Raw genomic sequence first — 17,418 nt, 5'->3', positions numbered from 1 at the left:
AACTATAGATAGGAAAAAGTTAAATAAATTCAAATACAAGTAGGATTTGCAGTCTTTTATAAATGATAAAGTCCAAATATTAGAATGGTAACTGATATTCAGGCGCTGCATGGATGAGGGTGACTGGGTGTTAACAAAATAATGGTGCTTAATAGAAAGAATATGAATTAAAATAGATTCAATGATCTAATTAAGTTACAACTTAACTGATTTAGGTTCAAATACATCTGATTAGTTAGATGCAACAATGCATTTGAATAACTCAGTTGAACTAGACCCTAACTACAATACAACAAACACAAAATCAAGTACCTAACGCACAATTCAAAGACAACAAAAACTATGTCTTGGCATGGTACAATCCAAGAGAATAATCAAAAAGTAAATCGTTGAGTTGCATTTATTTGATAGCGAGATATTGTGACATTTTGATGAAGACGGAAAGTAACCCTTTACCCGCAAGAAGCACATAATACCAGTAGCCAAAAACCACCGAACACCTGTACACAAAATGGACGAAACACCTACTTTTTCTGAAGACATTAAATCGGATGTAGCCCAAACCTTAAAAATACCCGAAAAATAAGAACCGTTTAATAGTATAGACTAGTACATTATATTGCTTAATATTCATTTCCATTCCTATTCACATTAGTCACTTTGAGTCAAGTGCACCGTTAATAGGAACGAGTATACGGTAATAATAATTACAATCATCCAAACTGTCAGGGGTGTCTTCGGTGTATGTGCGAAGTGTGCAGCTGCAGGGCCCCAAATTTTTAAGGGGTCCAAAATTTTGAAAAACCTATGTAATAATTCATTTATTCGCATATCTTAATGAAATATTTTACTTGCGGTCTATTATCTAACAAGAAAGACTTAATAGATTGACGTTTATAGGTATTAAAAATAATATAATGGGAGTATTGAATATAAAGAGTTGACTAATTACTTCGTTACAAAAAATGTTAGGATTACGGTTTTATATAAACAATATTGTAACTATAACGAGTTGACAACTATTTGAGAATACTTTGCAACAGTTGTTTTGAAATTTTTTAATTCTATTGATTACGCTAGCATAGTATTATATATTATACGTAATGAAAAAATTAACATTTATAGGGGCCCTTGTTAAGTTTCGAATAGAGCCTCCGAAATTAGCGAGACGGCCCTGCAAATTGTACAATGACATATCAGTTTTTTATGTAGAGCTGGTTATCAAAAACAACATAATTAATCTTTCAAAAAAAAAAAAAAAAAAAACATAATTAAATAACCCAGAATGAAAATCAAATGACAATAAGTTATCAAATTATAGATTTTGTGTTATTATTAATCCTTCGTATATCCTTTATCATTGAATGAAAATTTCAAAGTACAAGAGAAAATATATAAAGACAAGACAGATATAAAAGATTCATCCAATCTTTTCTTAGTGTGTACGTAGTTATAACTATTATAACTATAACTATATATAATTATAATTAAGATGTTACTATATAAAAATAAAGAAAAAACAAATATGAAGTAATTAGTAATCTTGAGAATAGAAATCAATAATTTCCTTGAGGTTGAGCTTGAACAATGAAGATGAATCATTATTCATCAACCATAACATGTGCTCAAACAAGATAGCATCCACATCTACATACAACACTCTTTTCTTCTTTTGTAAATCAACCACCATTCTTCTTGATGAATCTTCCTTATTGTTTTTCACCAAATCAATCAAAACTCTAAAAGGATTTTCATCTAACACGAAAGGGTCTACTAAAAACTCCTTCTTTTCCTTCCCTACAACAACCGTAATCGGATCATTTGAACCGACAAAGTAGTCATCCGTTAGCTGTTGATAACCTGACCGCTGACCGGTACAACCGCGACAAAAGATCGAAACCGGTAGCACCAAGCAGTCCATTTGAAAGTAAAATATATATATGAGCTAGTTTGTGTTTGTAAATGGAATGAGTGATGCATTATGCACGAATATATAGGCGTGTTCATAATGTTATGAATTAGTAGTGGAGGAGGTCAATTTTTGAATTTAAAATTTTGAAATTATTATATTATTATTATTTATTATATTATAATTTATAATTATAAATATAAATTATTGTAAAAGAGATGTTGAAAAAGAAAAGTGGTATTTGTATGGTACGTAGTGGTTGAAATTGAAAGTGTCAACGAAACGGCTAATAATAATGACGTGTTACGATATAAACATAGGTATAGACAATATGCAGCTGTCGATGTTAGTTTCCTGGTAATTAAAAGCTTAATAGCCGTTGGGTTGTGATTGTCGGTAATTAACATTTTGTCTGATAAAATCGACATACGATATGATACTCAATATAATATCGTCATAGAACTATTACCTGAACTAGTTGTGTAACGGTGGAACCCTCGCCTCGCGCCGGGAGTTCGGTTTTGAATGTATTTTATTACGTTTAGTTTGTAAATCTATTTTGTGGCTAATGATGATGTCGTTGAAACACAACTTGAGTCGAACTAAAAGTTATAATCCATCAAAGATTTAAATGTTATTTTAAATTAATAATATACGTGCATCTCCGCGTTTCGCTATGGAATTGTTGACTTTTAAAAATTTAACGCAATTAAGTCGTTATTTGTGGAGGAAAATATAAAGGAAACCAAAAAATAAAAAAAATTGTTATAACGGGTAGAGAAAGAAAAAATAATATATATATATATATATATATATATATATATATATATATATATATATATATATATATATATATATATATATATATATATAAAACTACACTAAACGAACCAAAAAAAAAATTGCTACAGTACCATTGCTACAGTGATTCCGTTGCTACAGTAATTCCGTTCTTACAGTGCTAACGGACTGCAGTGATTCCGTTGCCACAGTAAAATAGGTAAAAAGACGAAACTGCCCATGATACTATTTATCATTTTTGTCTAATAGTTAATATGGTAATGAGAATATTAGTCTTTCAAACTGAGTGGCGACTCTAAGTACATATCCGTGGGATCACGGGACGCCACTAGTTTGAAATTTTTTAATAGAAAGTACTCTTTAAATTGTATAGGACACCAGTAAATTAAACCGCAGGACCCCATATATTTTTTTAATTTATAGTTTTTCTTTTAAATTATTTAGGACACCACTATATTTAACCATTCGGACACTGTATATTTTTTGAGTTTGTAGTTTTTTTTTAAAGTAAACTACCACAAAAATATTACTCAAATATAATTAGTAGTGAAAAAAATTTTCGAGATCCCATTGCATTTTAATCCTGGAATCGCCACTGTTCAAACTACAAGTTAGAGATCAAACTCCATCTGAATTTTATATATATATATATATATATATATATATATATATATATATATATATATATATATATATATATATATATATATATATATATATATATATATATATATATATATATATATATATATATATATATATATATATGGAGAGGATCCAGTAAGAACTCAACATGTGTGGTAACCTGAGGACTCCAATTAGAACCAAAAAAAAGTGACGGAAGAGCAAATAGCAAGGAAATTCGAGCAATAAAAATTGTCGGGTGAGCAAAAAACAAGAAAATCGAGAAGAAAAAACAAGGAATTTGAACAAAAAACAAGAAATTCGAGCAAAAAAAATGGCGGGCGAACAAAAAAAGGGAAATTCGAGCGAAAATGTTTAAATTTGAGCAAAAATTTGAAATGCAGAAAATGTAGAACAAGGTTGTAGAACATAACTGGTAGAACAGAAAAATGTAGAACATTTTCGAATTTTCAAATTTAAATTGATTTTGTTCTAATTATGATTTTGAAGAACATAAATAAGTTCGAGTTTATTCAAATTTGTTTGAATTTCACCATATTTTTTTTCGAATTTCACGTGTTCTACATCAAAATCATTTTTTTTATTTAGCCCGATTTAGAGTTTAGAGTTTAGGGTTTTGGGTTTTGGGTTTACTCCGTAAACCCTAAACTATAACTCTAAATCGGGCTAGATCTTGAAAAAAAACTTCACATATGATGGGAAAAAAAAACGCTCGAAGAATAACATTCAGGAATAACATTACACATGCTGCGTGTTATCAGTTTTTTCTTCGAGCGTTTTCTCGCCAAAATAATAACATTTATTACAAAGTGTTTTTTGTATGTTCATATTTTCGTGTACTCTTAATGGTGGAAAAAAACAATTTCGAAAAAACGAAAAATAAAAAAATTAATTTTACTTCCTTTCCCCCGAAAAAAGTGTTTCTCTCTTGATTATGACCCTATATATATATATATATATATATATATATATATATATATATATATATATATATATATATATATATATATATATGTGTTGTCATGCGTGTGTTATATTTTGTCATAATGTGTTGTATTGTTGATTTGTAGGTTTGTGTTTAAAAACTTAATATAAATAATACATTCTGAATTTAAAATTTCTTTTAGATCACTCTTAACCATGACGCACTTCTGTTCCAAGACTGAATGTCACATCAGCGCCACATCAGCACTTCATTTTCATCACTAACTCAAGACATTTTGCTAATATCCATAACATACCCATCACACACTTACTTACACCCACTAAATTAATTAAATATTTATAAGTACAAGTAAAAATACAAAATGTACAAGAAATATATGCAACCATTCCGTCTTCAATTTTGCTTAGCAACCACGAAATGGAGTACGGGACAATGAAGACGTCGCAACGGCGGAATGCTAGTAACGGCGTATTTGATATACTACCACTCTTATGTGCGAATAGATTGTGACAAGATATGATGATAAATTTAAATTATGTTCTAATCAATACTTATTGATTTTTCATTAACGTACAATTTTAAAATTAACAAAGTTTTAGTAAACCTAGCTAGCTTAACTTAACTGATGCCTTTGATAACACTATGTGATTTAACGCCGAGAGATTCATAACTTGAATGATTCAAATGTTCAGAATAAAATTGATACTACATAAAATAAATTGTTTGATAACATTTAAATGAACACTGTTAATGATGTAAATACCTTATTATCCTTTTTTTTAAGGCTAGATATTTTATCAACTCCAAAAGCAAAGAGTCAATTACATGAGAGGCGCACCAACAACACACCATATCGAGAGTAACACCAAAACTCCAACTACACATGATTCTACCACCGAAACATCACAATATAATTGCTAAAAAAGACTCCAAACATACAAGGTTACTATCAATAAGACGCCACTACACCTTTCAGGTTTGTACACCAATCTTCCAAGCAGGCGTTAAACCATTTGCACCTTCTTGACAACAATAAGTGTGCTAGCATTTTTGAACTTGTCATAATATCTTCCTTTAGATTTGAGAATCTCGACTCCGGAGTGCAATTTGCCACCTTGTTCCTCCATTGCCATATTTGCCAAAGCAATACATACCTCGCGGATAAACTAACATTGTTTCCTTTCTCCGAGCCTTCTATATAATTACCCGCACTAATCGCGTTTGTGAAGTCAACCAGAATCTGACTTGAATTGTTCCATCAACTTAAAAAGGATCTCCGTAAAGGCATTACAAATATGCAAGTAGTTAGGATGTGATTAGTGTCTTCCGGGTGAGCTTTCCAGAGTGAGCACAATACTGACCCCGTGTCAACACCTCTCGCCGCTAAATTTGTTAAAGTAGGTAACCCATTTAAGTTTGCTTTCCAGATGAATATGTTTACTTTTTTTTTTGGAGTAGATGAGATCCACACACACGAGTTGAGAGATGCATTAGCTCGTAAAACATGACTATCTAAAATGCAGGCTCCAAATGGTTCAACACTTAATTCTGATTTATTCAGCAACATATGTTATTTAGAGGTCAGAAACAAATACATTGAATCCTAAATGATTCAACATTCAGCGTTGAATTATTCAATTAATAGGTAATCAAATGCATTCTTACTATTCTCTTTAAAAATGCACAGCATTATAAAAAATTCAATTAACGCTATTCTACTACAAAAAGAAAACTATTTTCATTCAAATTACTTTTGATTAATTGAAATTCAAACATAAAATACATTCCATCCGTCTCAAAATAATTATTCTATTTGACTTTTTGAGACTTTTGTCTACAAATTTGAATATAATTATTTCGGTTTGTTTTATATAATACTTGATGAAAGTTATATCAATAAAAAGACAATTAAAAATCGAATTCATCCATATAAATTTCATCAATTTTGTACATCACACACCGAAATAATAAAATCAAATATGTAAAAAGACTAAAAAAATCAAATGAGATACTCCCTCCGTCCCATTTTAATAGTCCAGTATTCCATTTTAGGATGTTCCAAATTAATAGTCCACTTCCATAAATAGAAAAGAATAAGAAGCTTAAGTACTATTATGCCCTTAATGTATGTGGACAAGATTAAAGGAGAAAAAAAAGGTAACGGTAAAACTGAAAAGTAAACAGAAAATACAGTACTTTTATGACATTTTCTTAAACTGTGTGTTTTTTGTCTGAGGACTATTAATATGGGACGGAGGGAGTAATTAATTGTGAGACCAAGAGACTAGAGCTTCTTTTTTTTTTAATAGAGAAATCAATTTGTAAGTAGTACACTATTAGTAATTATTAATCTTATTTTTCAAAATAGAAAAATTACTTCACTGAAGTTGTGGATGTGGGAAAATGCGTTGGGAGCGTGTGGGCCTTGATTATTTATTTATTTATTTCTTTTCTTTTCTTCACGAGACATGTTTTTTGAGTTGTGAAACAACAACAACAACAACAACAACAAAACTCAATACCACATGAGTGGTGTATGGGGGAGGTGAGATGTAGACAATCATTCCCCTATCCGAGAATAAAGACAAGTCATTTCTCCACCCAGAGTGAAACACTCTCAAGAGTAGAGAAAGTCATCCCTCTCTTTATTCGACGGATAAAGAGATTGCTTCCGAGAGGACCTCCGACCTTTAAGTAGGAAAAAGTTAAAAAAAAAAAATAATACTAAAATAAAAATAATAATAGACGCCATGAAAATGGTATAATCAAATTTCCATGGGTTTGAAATCCTGCCTGAAATTTAATTTAGGCTCTAAGAGTCAGTCAAGTCGCCAATAAATCGACGATTGATGTCGACTCAATAGAGCCACTCTTTTGAGTTGTGAAACACTTCATCAAATATGATCCGTTTCGAATTATTTATCGTTAAATTTAGAATGCACGTATTAGTTGCAGTTATTCACGCGTATGTATAATTATAGTTATAAATTATAAGTATAATTAGAACAACCCTGCAGTTATAAATTCTATCATAGGATTAGAGAAAAAAAGACCTTGAGGCCTTCCATAGAAATGAGAGAGATCTGGAGAGAGAAACAAAACAAGAGCGAGAGAGATGAGAGGGCCGGCACGACTAGGGTTCAAGAAAGGTACAACGGGGACTATCATCAGCGACAAAACAGGTGGTCAGATCGAAACCATCTTACATCTATTATGTTTTTCAATTTTCCGGCGGATTGGAAGGTTGTGGATCTTTGGAAAACCTTCAAACCATTCGGATCGGTTCGCGACGTTTACATTGCCATCAAGAGATTGCGAAGCGGTGGTAGGTTTGCCTTTGTGAGATTAGCCAATGTAACTGATTCTAATAAATTGCTCATGTAGCGACCCCGACAAATCGTCAAGTGACGGCGTCGTCTACGTAGGTCCCATTGCATGGTCATAAGTCTTTAAGACAAAGTTTGACCAAAATATGTCGCCTTCATTTCAAAATAAAGATGTTTCAAAGTTTACAAACGTAGTTTCCATAACAAGTACATAACAATGTTTAAAGTTTGTATGAAACACGTGCGACACGATTAAAAGTAGTCAAAAAGACGCTCCACATATGCAAGTATACTCGACATCCAATGCAAGTATCAAAAAGTATGAGCGGAAGCATGTATCACCTAAGTTCAAGGACCTGAGAAAAACATAGAGAATCTGTCAACGAAAACGTTGGTGAAATCATAGGTTTAAATAAGTAAGTGAGTAAAAGTAAGTTGAACCACAAGATTTGCAACATCGATAAAGTCATAGTACATTCTAAAAGTTAATATTCACGAGCACTCAATTATCAAAGCTTAACATTCCGTCCGTTGAACCCCGTAATAATAGTGTTAGAACATACACTGTTTCCCGAAAATATATTTCACCCGTAGACGGTAGCGAACCGTCCGAAGTGAGGGTTTGTCAAACCCATATGGCCATATAACATAAGTTCTCGCTTACACCATCTGATGTAACTAATGATAATCGAATTGAGGATTTGTGTTCAAACTCGTATGTAGAATGTTTGTTTTCCCTGTACTTGTGTTCACGTAGTTTAAAAGAACGTTTATGTTTTCTCATCCCAAAAGTAAGTTCAAAAAGAGTAAAAGTGGGACTATGATCTCACCTTTGATTGCAAGAGTGTAAAAGTACTTCAACAAGTAAACGTGCAAGGAACAATGCTAGTCTCGACCTAAACAAATAGGTTGTATCAATAACGATAGTCACGAAGGGTCAAAGATGTTCAATTAGTCCTATGGCTCGTTACGACTCGATTAATATATCATGTGAATCAATTTGTCAAGTTTCATGCACGATACAAGTAGTTAAGCATGTTAGAACGATTGTATAATCGTTTGGTTAAGTTTGACTAAAAGTCAAACTTGGTCAAAGTCAAAGTCAACGGGGTCGGGTCGGGTCGGGTGTCCGACAATTTTCTCATGATGAGAAGTCATATACGAGCATAATAGTCAAGTTTCATGTTAATCGGAGTTACGGTTAAGCGGGAAACATTTTGGGAGCGTTTAAAGACAAGAAAGTTGGCCTGGGCCATTTGCGCGGTGCGCAATGGGTTGCGCGGCGCGCACCCATGTGCAATACCAGGTCAGAACTCGACCAAGGGAACCATTTATTTGGTTTTTCTGATTTGCGCGGTGCGCAGGTGCACGCGCGGCGCGCATAACCTGGGGAATTGCTGATTGCAGAAAAATAACTTAAGTAACGAACCAAAACTCATTTTAACATATTTCATGCACCGAAAACACTTAAAACGCATATCATATATCATGAGAAAGGTAATTTGACAAGGAGAATAACTAAACGCATTTACTCAATCAAAACCAAACAACTTATATCAAAATCACCATTAATGCTCATCATTTATTACTCCAAGTTCATAAATGCCATATTATGATTCGGTAAATTAATGCACATGTGTAATACGCCGTTTTGAAGATAATCAAGCATACAACACAACTAGACACTTACAATTAACATTGCTAAGCATTTAATGCATCAAATATTCAATTTACTTTTATCAAACCCTAACCCAAAATCATAAAATCAACAATCTTGCTTATGAAACTAATCCATGTCAACCTACATACCAATTTGAAGCTAGTGATGTTAGGAACACAATTAAAACATGAACTTTCATCATCAACCAACATATGTACACCTAAAACTCAAGATTAAACAAGCATTCTTTCAATATGAGCTAGTTACACCAAAATAGCAAGAACAAGCATACAAAACACATAATCATACTAGACTTGAGCCATAGACACTAATTAACAACCTTTTTAACTCAAAAACTCAAGAACACATAAAATTAGTGATTTTAGAAAGTTACCCAAATTTGATGAAGCCGGTATGGAATCGAAGAGGAGATCACGAGGAGTTCAAATATGTAATTTGTTTGGCCCGAAGCTTGATCGATTGAATATGGATGATGAATTGCTTTTTGATGAATTAGAGAAAAATATGAAAGTGTTGAAAGAAAAGAAAAAAAAGTAAATGAGGAAAGAGGTGGAAGATGGTTGACTAGTCAAGTGCTAGTCACCATTTTGGCATGTTGGCAAAACAAGTCCCTCTACTTCCAATCGGGTGCGTTAAATTACCTAAACAAGATAATTTAAAACGCGTATTAACGGGAGATGTTATAAACATATAACGGAGTTTAAAATAGGTAAACGGAAAAGTTGACGGAAAAAGGTGGGATGTTACATTACCTACACCTTAAAAGAAATTTCGTCCCGAAATTTAGGTAGGCGTAGTGGTCGTTGTTTCTTCCTCGGAATCTGACGTTTCCGGAACCGGGAATAGATGAGGGTGTTTCTTTCGCATTTGATCTTCTCTTTCCCACGTAAACTCGGGTCCCCTTTTGGCGTTCCAACGGACCTTAACAATCGGGATCCGGCTTTGTTTCAATTCCTTCTCGACGTAGTCCACAATTTCAACCGGTTCCTCCACAAAATGGAGTTTGTCATTAATAGTAAGTTCCTCGAGAGGGACGACGATATCGGGCTCGGCAAGACATTTCTTCAAGTTAGATACATGAAAAGTAGGATGGACGGAGCTTAGTTGAGGCGGAAGATCCAAACGATACGCAACGGTTCCAACACGCTCTAAGATTTCGAAAGGACCAACGTACCGCGGATTTAGTTTCCCACGTTTCCCAAAACGGATGACACCTTTCCAAGGTGCGACTTTTAACATGACGCGGTCACCGACTTGAAATTCGAGGTCTTTGCGTCTTTTGTCGGTATAGCATTTTTGACGACTCCGGGCCGTCCGAAGTCTATCTCGGATTTGAAGAATCTTTTCGGTTGTTTCGTGAATGAGTTCGGGCCCGGAAATTTGCACGTCACCCACTTCGGCCCAACAAAGAGGAGAGCGACATTTTCGACCATATAACGCTTCAAAAGGTGCGGCCTTAATACTCGCGTGATAACTATTGTTGTAAGAGAATTCGGCGAGAGGTAAGTGATTGTCCCAAGCTTTTCCAAAATCAACAACGCAGGCTCGTAACATATCCTCTAAGGTTTGTATTGTACGTTCACTTTGCCCATCGGTTTGGGGATGATATGCGGTGCTCATGTCCAAACGCGTTCCCAACGCTTCTTGTAACGTACGCCAAAATCTAGAAACGAAACGACCATCTCGGTCGGAGATAATCGATAACGGTACTCCGTGTCGGGCTACAATCTCTTTAATGTAAAGTCGTGCAAGTTTCTCCATTTTGTCGGTTTCTTTCATGGCGAGAAAGTGCGCGGATTTGGTGAGACGGTCAACAATGACCCAAATTGTATCATAACCGCCCGACGTTTTCGGTAGTTTGGTGATAAAATCCATCGTGATCCTTTCCCACTTCCATTGCGGGATCTCGGGTTGTTGAAGTAACCCGGACGGTCTTTGGTGTTCGGCTTTGACTTTAGCGCAAGTCAAACAATTGGCGACGTATCTAGCAACCTCCTTTTTGATGTTCGGCCACCAATATTGTTCTTTAAGGTCATGGTACATCTTATTGGCGCCGGGATGAATCGAGTATCGCGATTTGTGGGCTTCGTCTAGGATGAGGTTTCGTAGATCGCCATATCTAGGCACCCAAATTTTTCCGGCGTAATATCGAAGTCCGGTCTCCTTAACTTCGAATCGGGAGACGAGAATGTTTAAAAGTTCGCGTGCGATGTTGTTGTCCTTAAGAGCTTCATCTTGGGCTACCCGAATTTGGCTATTAAGGTTGGAGTGGATGGTGATATTCAAAGCTCGGACACGAAGAGGCACCGCTCTTTCCTTTCGACTTAAGGCATCGGCCACTACATTAGCCTTTCCGGGGTGGTAACGAAGTTCACAATTGTAATCGTTCAAGGTCTCAATCCACCTTCGTTGTCTCATGTTTAGTTGCTTTTGATCGAAGATATGTTGGAGACTTTTGTGATCGGTAAAGATAGTACTCTTGGTACCAAGAAGATGATGTCTCCATAGCTTAAGTGCAAAGATGACGGCACCGAGTTCAAGATCATGTGTCGTGTAGTTTCGTTCGTGAACCTTGAGTTGTCGAGAGGCATAAGCAATGACTTTCTTTCGTTGCATTAGTACACACCCATAACCGTTTTTCGAGGCATCACAATATACAACAAAATCATCATTGCCTTCGGGAAGTGACAAGATAGGAGCGGTGGTTAGTTTAGTTTTCAAGATTTGGAAAGCGGTTTCTTGTTCGGATGTCCAAACGAATTTTCGGTCCTTGTGAGTTAACGCGGTTAAAGGGCGAGCGATTAAGGAAAAGTCCTTGATGAATTTACGATAGTATCCGGCGAGACCCAAGAATTGACGAATTTGAGTAGGAGTAGTAGGAGTCTCCCATTTACTAATGGCTTCGATTTTCGCGGGATCGACTTTAATACCTTGATCACTTACAACATGACCAAGAAATTGAACTTCCTTTAACCAAAATTCACACTTGGAGAATTTGGCATAAAGTCGTTCTTGTCTCAAGAGTTCAAGCACAAGTCGGAGATGTTGTTCGTGCTCTTCTTCATTTTTAGAATAGATCAATATGTCATCGATGAACACAATAACGAATTTATCGAGATACGGTTTGCACACGCGGTTCATAAGATCCATGAACACCGCCGGTGCATTTGTGAGACCAAAAGGCATGACAAGGAATTCATAACTACCATAACGAGTCCGGAAAGCGGTTTTGGAGACGTCTTCCCCCTTAACCCTTAGTTGATGATAACCCGAACGGAGATCGATTTTTGAATATACACGAGAACCTTGTAGTTGATCAAAGAGATCATCGATGCGAGGAAGGGGATATCGGTTCTTAACCGTCAATTTGTTTAGTTCACGATAATCAATGCACATTCGTAGGGATCCGTCTTTCTTCTTGACGAACAAAATCAGAGCGCCCCATGGTGAATGGCTAGGTTGAATGAAACCACGGTCAAGTAGCTTTTGGATTTGACTTTGCAATTCTTGTAATTCGGATGGAGCGAGTCTATACGGTGCACGCGCTACGGGTGCGGCTCCTGGAATAAGATCGATTTGAAATTCAACCGGTCGATGAGGTGGAAGACCTGGTAATTCGTCGGGAAATACATCGGAAAAGTCACTAACAATTGGCACATCTTCGATGCGCTTTTCGTCGGCCTCGACTTTCTTAACGTGAGCAAGAATCGCGAAACAACCCTTGCGAAGTAGCTTTCGAACTTTAAGGCACGAAACGAGATTGAGTCCGGTGCAATTTTTGTCGCCATAGACAATCAATGGTTCACCATTCTCGATAGGAATTCGGATTGCATGAAGATCGCAAAGAATGTGAGATTTATTTTTGACCATCCAATTCATACCGATTATTACATCAAAACTCCCTAATTCCATGGGTATCAAGTCAATTTCAAATTCCTTACCCAAAATGTTCAAAGTACACCCCCGGTAATATGTGTCGGCACTTAAGAGTTTTCCGTCGGCCACTTCGATGGAATAAGTAGTATCTAAAGGGTGTGGTGGAGTGCAAAGGGTAGGAGCCAAAGTCTTAGACACAAAACATTTATCGGCACCCGAATCGAATAAGCAAGTAACATAAGAGTTGTTGAGAAGAAACGTACCCGTGACTAGTTCATTGTCATCTCGGGCTTCCTCGGTGTTGATGTTAAAGGCTCGACCTCGGTTGTTGGGGTTGGCTTTCTTTTTCGGGCATTCGTTCTTATAATGGCCCGTTTGGCCACATTCGTAACAAGTGACCGTTTTTGGAGGATTGGGCCCCTTTCGAGCAACGGGGGCGGCGCTTGTGCAATTGTTGGCCCTATGACCAACACCTTGGCAACGGTGACAAACTAGTTTGTTACATTCGCCGTGATGATGCTTGTGGCATTTGTTGCAAAAAGGTAAGTTTCCGACATAACCCTTCTTGCCGTCGTTGTTGAAAGGCTTTTTGGTGAAGGTGTTGTTGTTGTAGTTGGTTGATGGAGTGGCTTCCCATTTCCTTTTGTTGCCACCCGACTTGTCCTCAGCCTTAGGAGCCGGCACTACGATTTCGTCAACCGTTTCAATTAGTTGGTGAGCCATGTTCATAGCGGCTTGATGAGTAGTGGGTTTGGATGACATCACCCCTTGTTTAATGCTCTTAGGAAGACCGAGCATGTAGAGCTCAATCCTTTGAGATTCGGGGTTAACAAGATTAGGACACATCAAGGATAGTTCGGCGAAGCGTTGATTATAAGCTTTAAGATCGTTTCCGACCGCTTTCAAAGCTCTTAGTTCTTCCTCAAGCTTTCGGGTTTCTTCGCGCGGAAAATATTCAACAATCATCTTTTCCCTTAGATCGGCCCAAGAGAGGGCATGAGCTTCATCGGTACCCACCGATTGAACATAGGTGTTCCACCATGTTAGAGCAATTCCGGAGAAAGTGTGGGTGGAGTATTTGACCTTGTCTTGATCCCGACAACCGCTTATGCTAAAGACGGCCTCGGTTTGTTCGAACCAACGAGTAAGCACAACCGGTCCCCCGGTTCCATCATAGGTGTGAGGTTTGCACCCCATGAAAGCTTTGTAGGAGCACCCTTCGCTAGAGTTACCGGCTCCTTGGTTATTGTTGTTGTGGTTGGTGTTATTGTTGTTGTTAGACGAGTGACCGGCCATGGCCGCATCCACGGCGGTGGCTATCATGCGTTGTAAGGCTTGTTCGGGAGTTTCATTGCGTCGTACACGGCGAGGAGGCATTGTTCCTTCAAAACAAAAGAATACCGTTGGTTAGTATTCTAAATAATACTAACCGTGATATGGAATAAAGATAGAGAGAAAATTATCCTTGACTCGCCTTAAATTCTTTATGGCATAATGTCGGTATGTTCATATGAGTCACCGTAATATAATTTCCGGAAATTATATTACCCTAATTCATATGTGCATTCGACATTACATCATATAGTCAAGGTGGCGTGTCAATTAAATTATACAACACAAGATTTAGATAGAATAAGAGTAGATATGAGTAGAAGAGTTAGAGTATAAATGCACAATTTGCCAAGTAATTCCTATGTCAAGTCTATATGCCGGTTGTAGTCTAGACTCACCAATGTACCCTATGACTCGGGGTCGACACCAATGAACTCTAAATCCCTACAACCAAGGCTCTGATACCACTTGTAGCGACCCCGACAAATCGTCAAGTGACGGCGTCGTCTACGTAGGTCCCATTGCATGGTCATAAGTCTTTAAGACAAAGTTTGACCAAAATATGTCGCCTTCATTTCAAAATAAAGATGTTTCAAAGTTTACAAACGTAGTTTCCATAACAAGTACATAACAATGTTTAAAGTTTGTATGAAACACGTGCGACACGATTAAAAGTAGTCAAAAAGACGCTCCACATATGCAAGTATACTCGACATCCAATGCAAGTATCAAAAAGTATGAGCGGAAGCATGTATCACCTAAGTTCAAGGACCTGAGAAAAACATAGAGAATCTGTCAACGAAAACGTTGGTGAAATCATAGGTTTAAATAAGTAAGTGAGTAAAAGTAAGTTGAACCACAAGATTTGCAACATCGATAAAGTCATAGTACATTCTAAAAGTTAATATTCACGAGCACTCAATTATCAAAGCTTAACATTCCGTCCGTTGAACCCCGTAATAATAGTGTTAGAACATACACTGTTTCCCGAAAATATATTTCACCCGTAGACGGTAGCGAACCGTCCGAAGTGAGGGTTTGTCAAACCCATATGGCCATATAACATAAGTTCTCGCTTACACCATCTGATGTAACTAATGATAATCGAATTGAGGATTTGTGTTCAAACTCGTATGTAGAATGTTTGTTTTCCCTGTACTTGTGTTCACGTAGTTTAAAAGAACGTTTATGTTTTCTCATCCCAAAAGTAAGTTCAAAAAGAGTAAAAGTGGGACTATGATCTCACCTTTGATTGCAAGAGTGTAAAAGTACTTCAACAAGTAAACGTGCAAGGAACAATGCTAGTCTCGACCTAAACAAATAGGTTGTATCAATAACGATAGTCACGAAGGGTCAAAGATGTTCAATTAGTCCTATGGCTCGTTACGACTCGATTAATATATCATGTGAATCAATTTGTCAAGTTTCATGCACGATACAAGTAGTTAAGCATGTTAGAACGATTGTATAATCGTTTGGTTAAGTTTGACTAAAAGTCAAACTTGGTCAAAGTCAAAGTCAACGGGGTCGGGTCGGGTCGGGTGTCCGACAATTTTCTCATGATGAGAAGTCATATACGAGCATAATAGTCAAGTTTCATGTTAATCGGAGTTACGGTTAAGCGGGAAACATTTTGGGAGCGTTTAAAGACAAGAAAGTTGGCCTGGGCCATTTGCGCGGTGCGCAATGGGTTGCGCGGCGCGCACCCATGTGCAATACCAGGTCAGAACTCGACCAAGGGAACCATTTATTTGGTTTTTCTGATTTGCGCGGTGCGCAGGTGCACGCGCGGCGCGCATAACCTGGGGAATTGCTGATTGCAGAAAAATAACTTAAGTAACGAACCAAAACTCATTTTAACATATTTCATGCACCGAAAACACTTAAAACGCATATCATATATCATGAGAAAGGTAATTTGACAAGGAGAATAACTAAACGCATTTACTCAATCAAAACCAAACAACTTATATCAAAATCACCATTAATGCTCATCATTTATTACTCCAAGTTCATAAATGCCATATTATGATTCGGTAAATTAATGCACATGTGTAATACGCCGTTTTGAAGATAATCAAGCATAAAACACAACTAGACACTTACAATTAACATTGCTAAGCATTTAATGCATCAAATATTCAATTTACTTTTATCAAACCCTAACCCAAAATCATAAAATCAACAATCTTGCTTATGAAACTAATCCATGTCAACCTACATACCAATTTGAAGCTAGTGATGTTAGGAACACAATTAAAACATGAACTTTCATCATCAACCAACATATGTACACCTAAAACTCAAGATTAAACAAGCATTCTTTCAATATGAGCTAGTTACACCAAAATAGCAAGAACAAGCATACAAAACACATAATCATACTAGACTTGAGCCATAGACACTAATTAACAACCTTTTTAACTCAAAAACTCAAGAACACATAAAATTAGTGATTTTAGAAAGTTACCCAAATTTGATGAAGCCGGTATGGAATCGAAGAGGAGATCACGAGGAGTTCAAATATGTAATTTGTTTGGCCCGAAGCTTGATCGATTGAATATGGATGATGAATTGCTTTTTGATGAATTAGAGAAAAATATGAAAGTGTTGAAAGAAAAGAAAAAAAAGTAAATGAGGAAAGAGGTGGAAGATGGTTGACTAGTCAAGTGCTAGTCACCATTTTGGCATATTGGCAAAACAAGTCCCTCTACTTCCAATCGGGTGCGTTAAATTACCTAAACAAGATAATTTAAAACGCGTATTAACGGGAGATGTTATAAACATATAACGGAGTTTAAAATAGGTAAACGGAAAAGTTGATGGAAAAAGGCGGGATGTTACAGCTCACCTCCCTGGAGAGTATTCGATTCAACGGTTCTTCAATAAAGGTGTTCATGGC

At 36.4% G+C, this 17,418-nt stretch overlaps 1 protein-coding gene across 1 annotated transcript; it reads right to left on the bottom strand.

Moving 5' to 3' along the window:
• Nucleotides 1-1,534: 1,534 nt before the first annotated feature.
• LOC139891524 (uncharacterized) lies at nucleotides 1,535-1,921 on the bottom strand. The gene has a single exon (XM_071874497.1). It carries the CDS (start codon nucleotides 1,919-1,921, stop codon nucleotides 1,535-1,537), a length of 387 nt encoding a protein of 128 aa, XP_071730598.1.
• Nucleotides 1,922-17,418: the final 15,497 nt, after the last annotated feature.

This window comes from Rutidosis leptorrhynchoides, chromosome 2, assembly GCF_046630445.1.
Source record: "Rutidosis leptorrhynchoides isolate AG116_Rl617_1_P2 chromosome 2, CSIRO_AGI_Rlap_v1, whole genome shotgun sequence".
In the NCBI taxonomy this organism is placed as follows: domain Eukaryota; kingdom Viridiplantae; phylum Streptophyta; class Magnoliopsida; order Asterales; family Asteraceae; genus Rutidosis; species Rutidosis leptorrhynchoides.
The sequence above is the reverse complement of the archived record's forward strand: the minus strand, read 5'-3'. Positions and strand labels throughout refer to the sequence as shown.

Bases quoted from the DNA above. Each gene is read 5' to 3' on its own strand.
- LOC139891524 (XM_071874497.1), bottom strand. From the start codon at position 1,921: ATGGACTGCTTGGTGCTACCGGTTTCGATCTTTTGTCGCGGTTGTACC.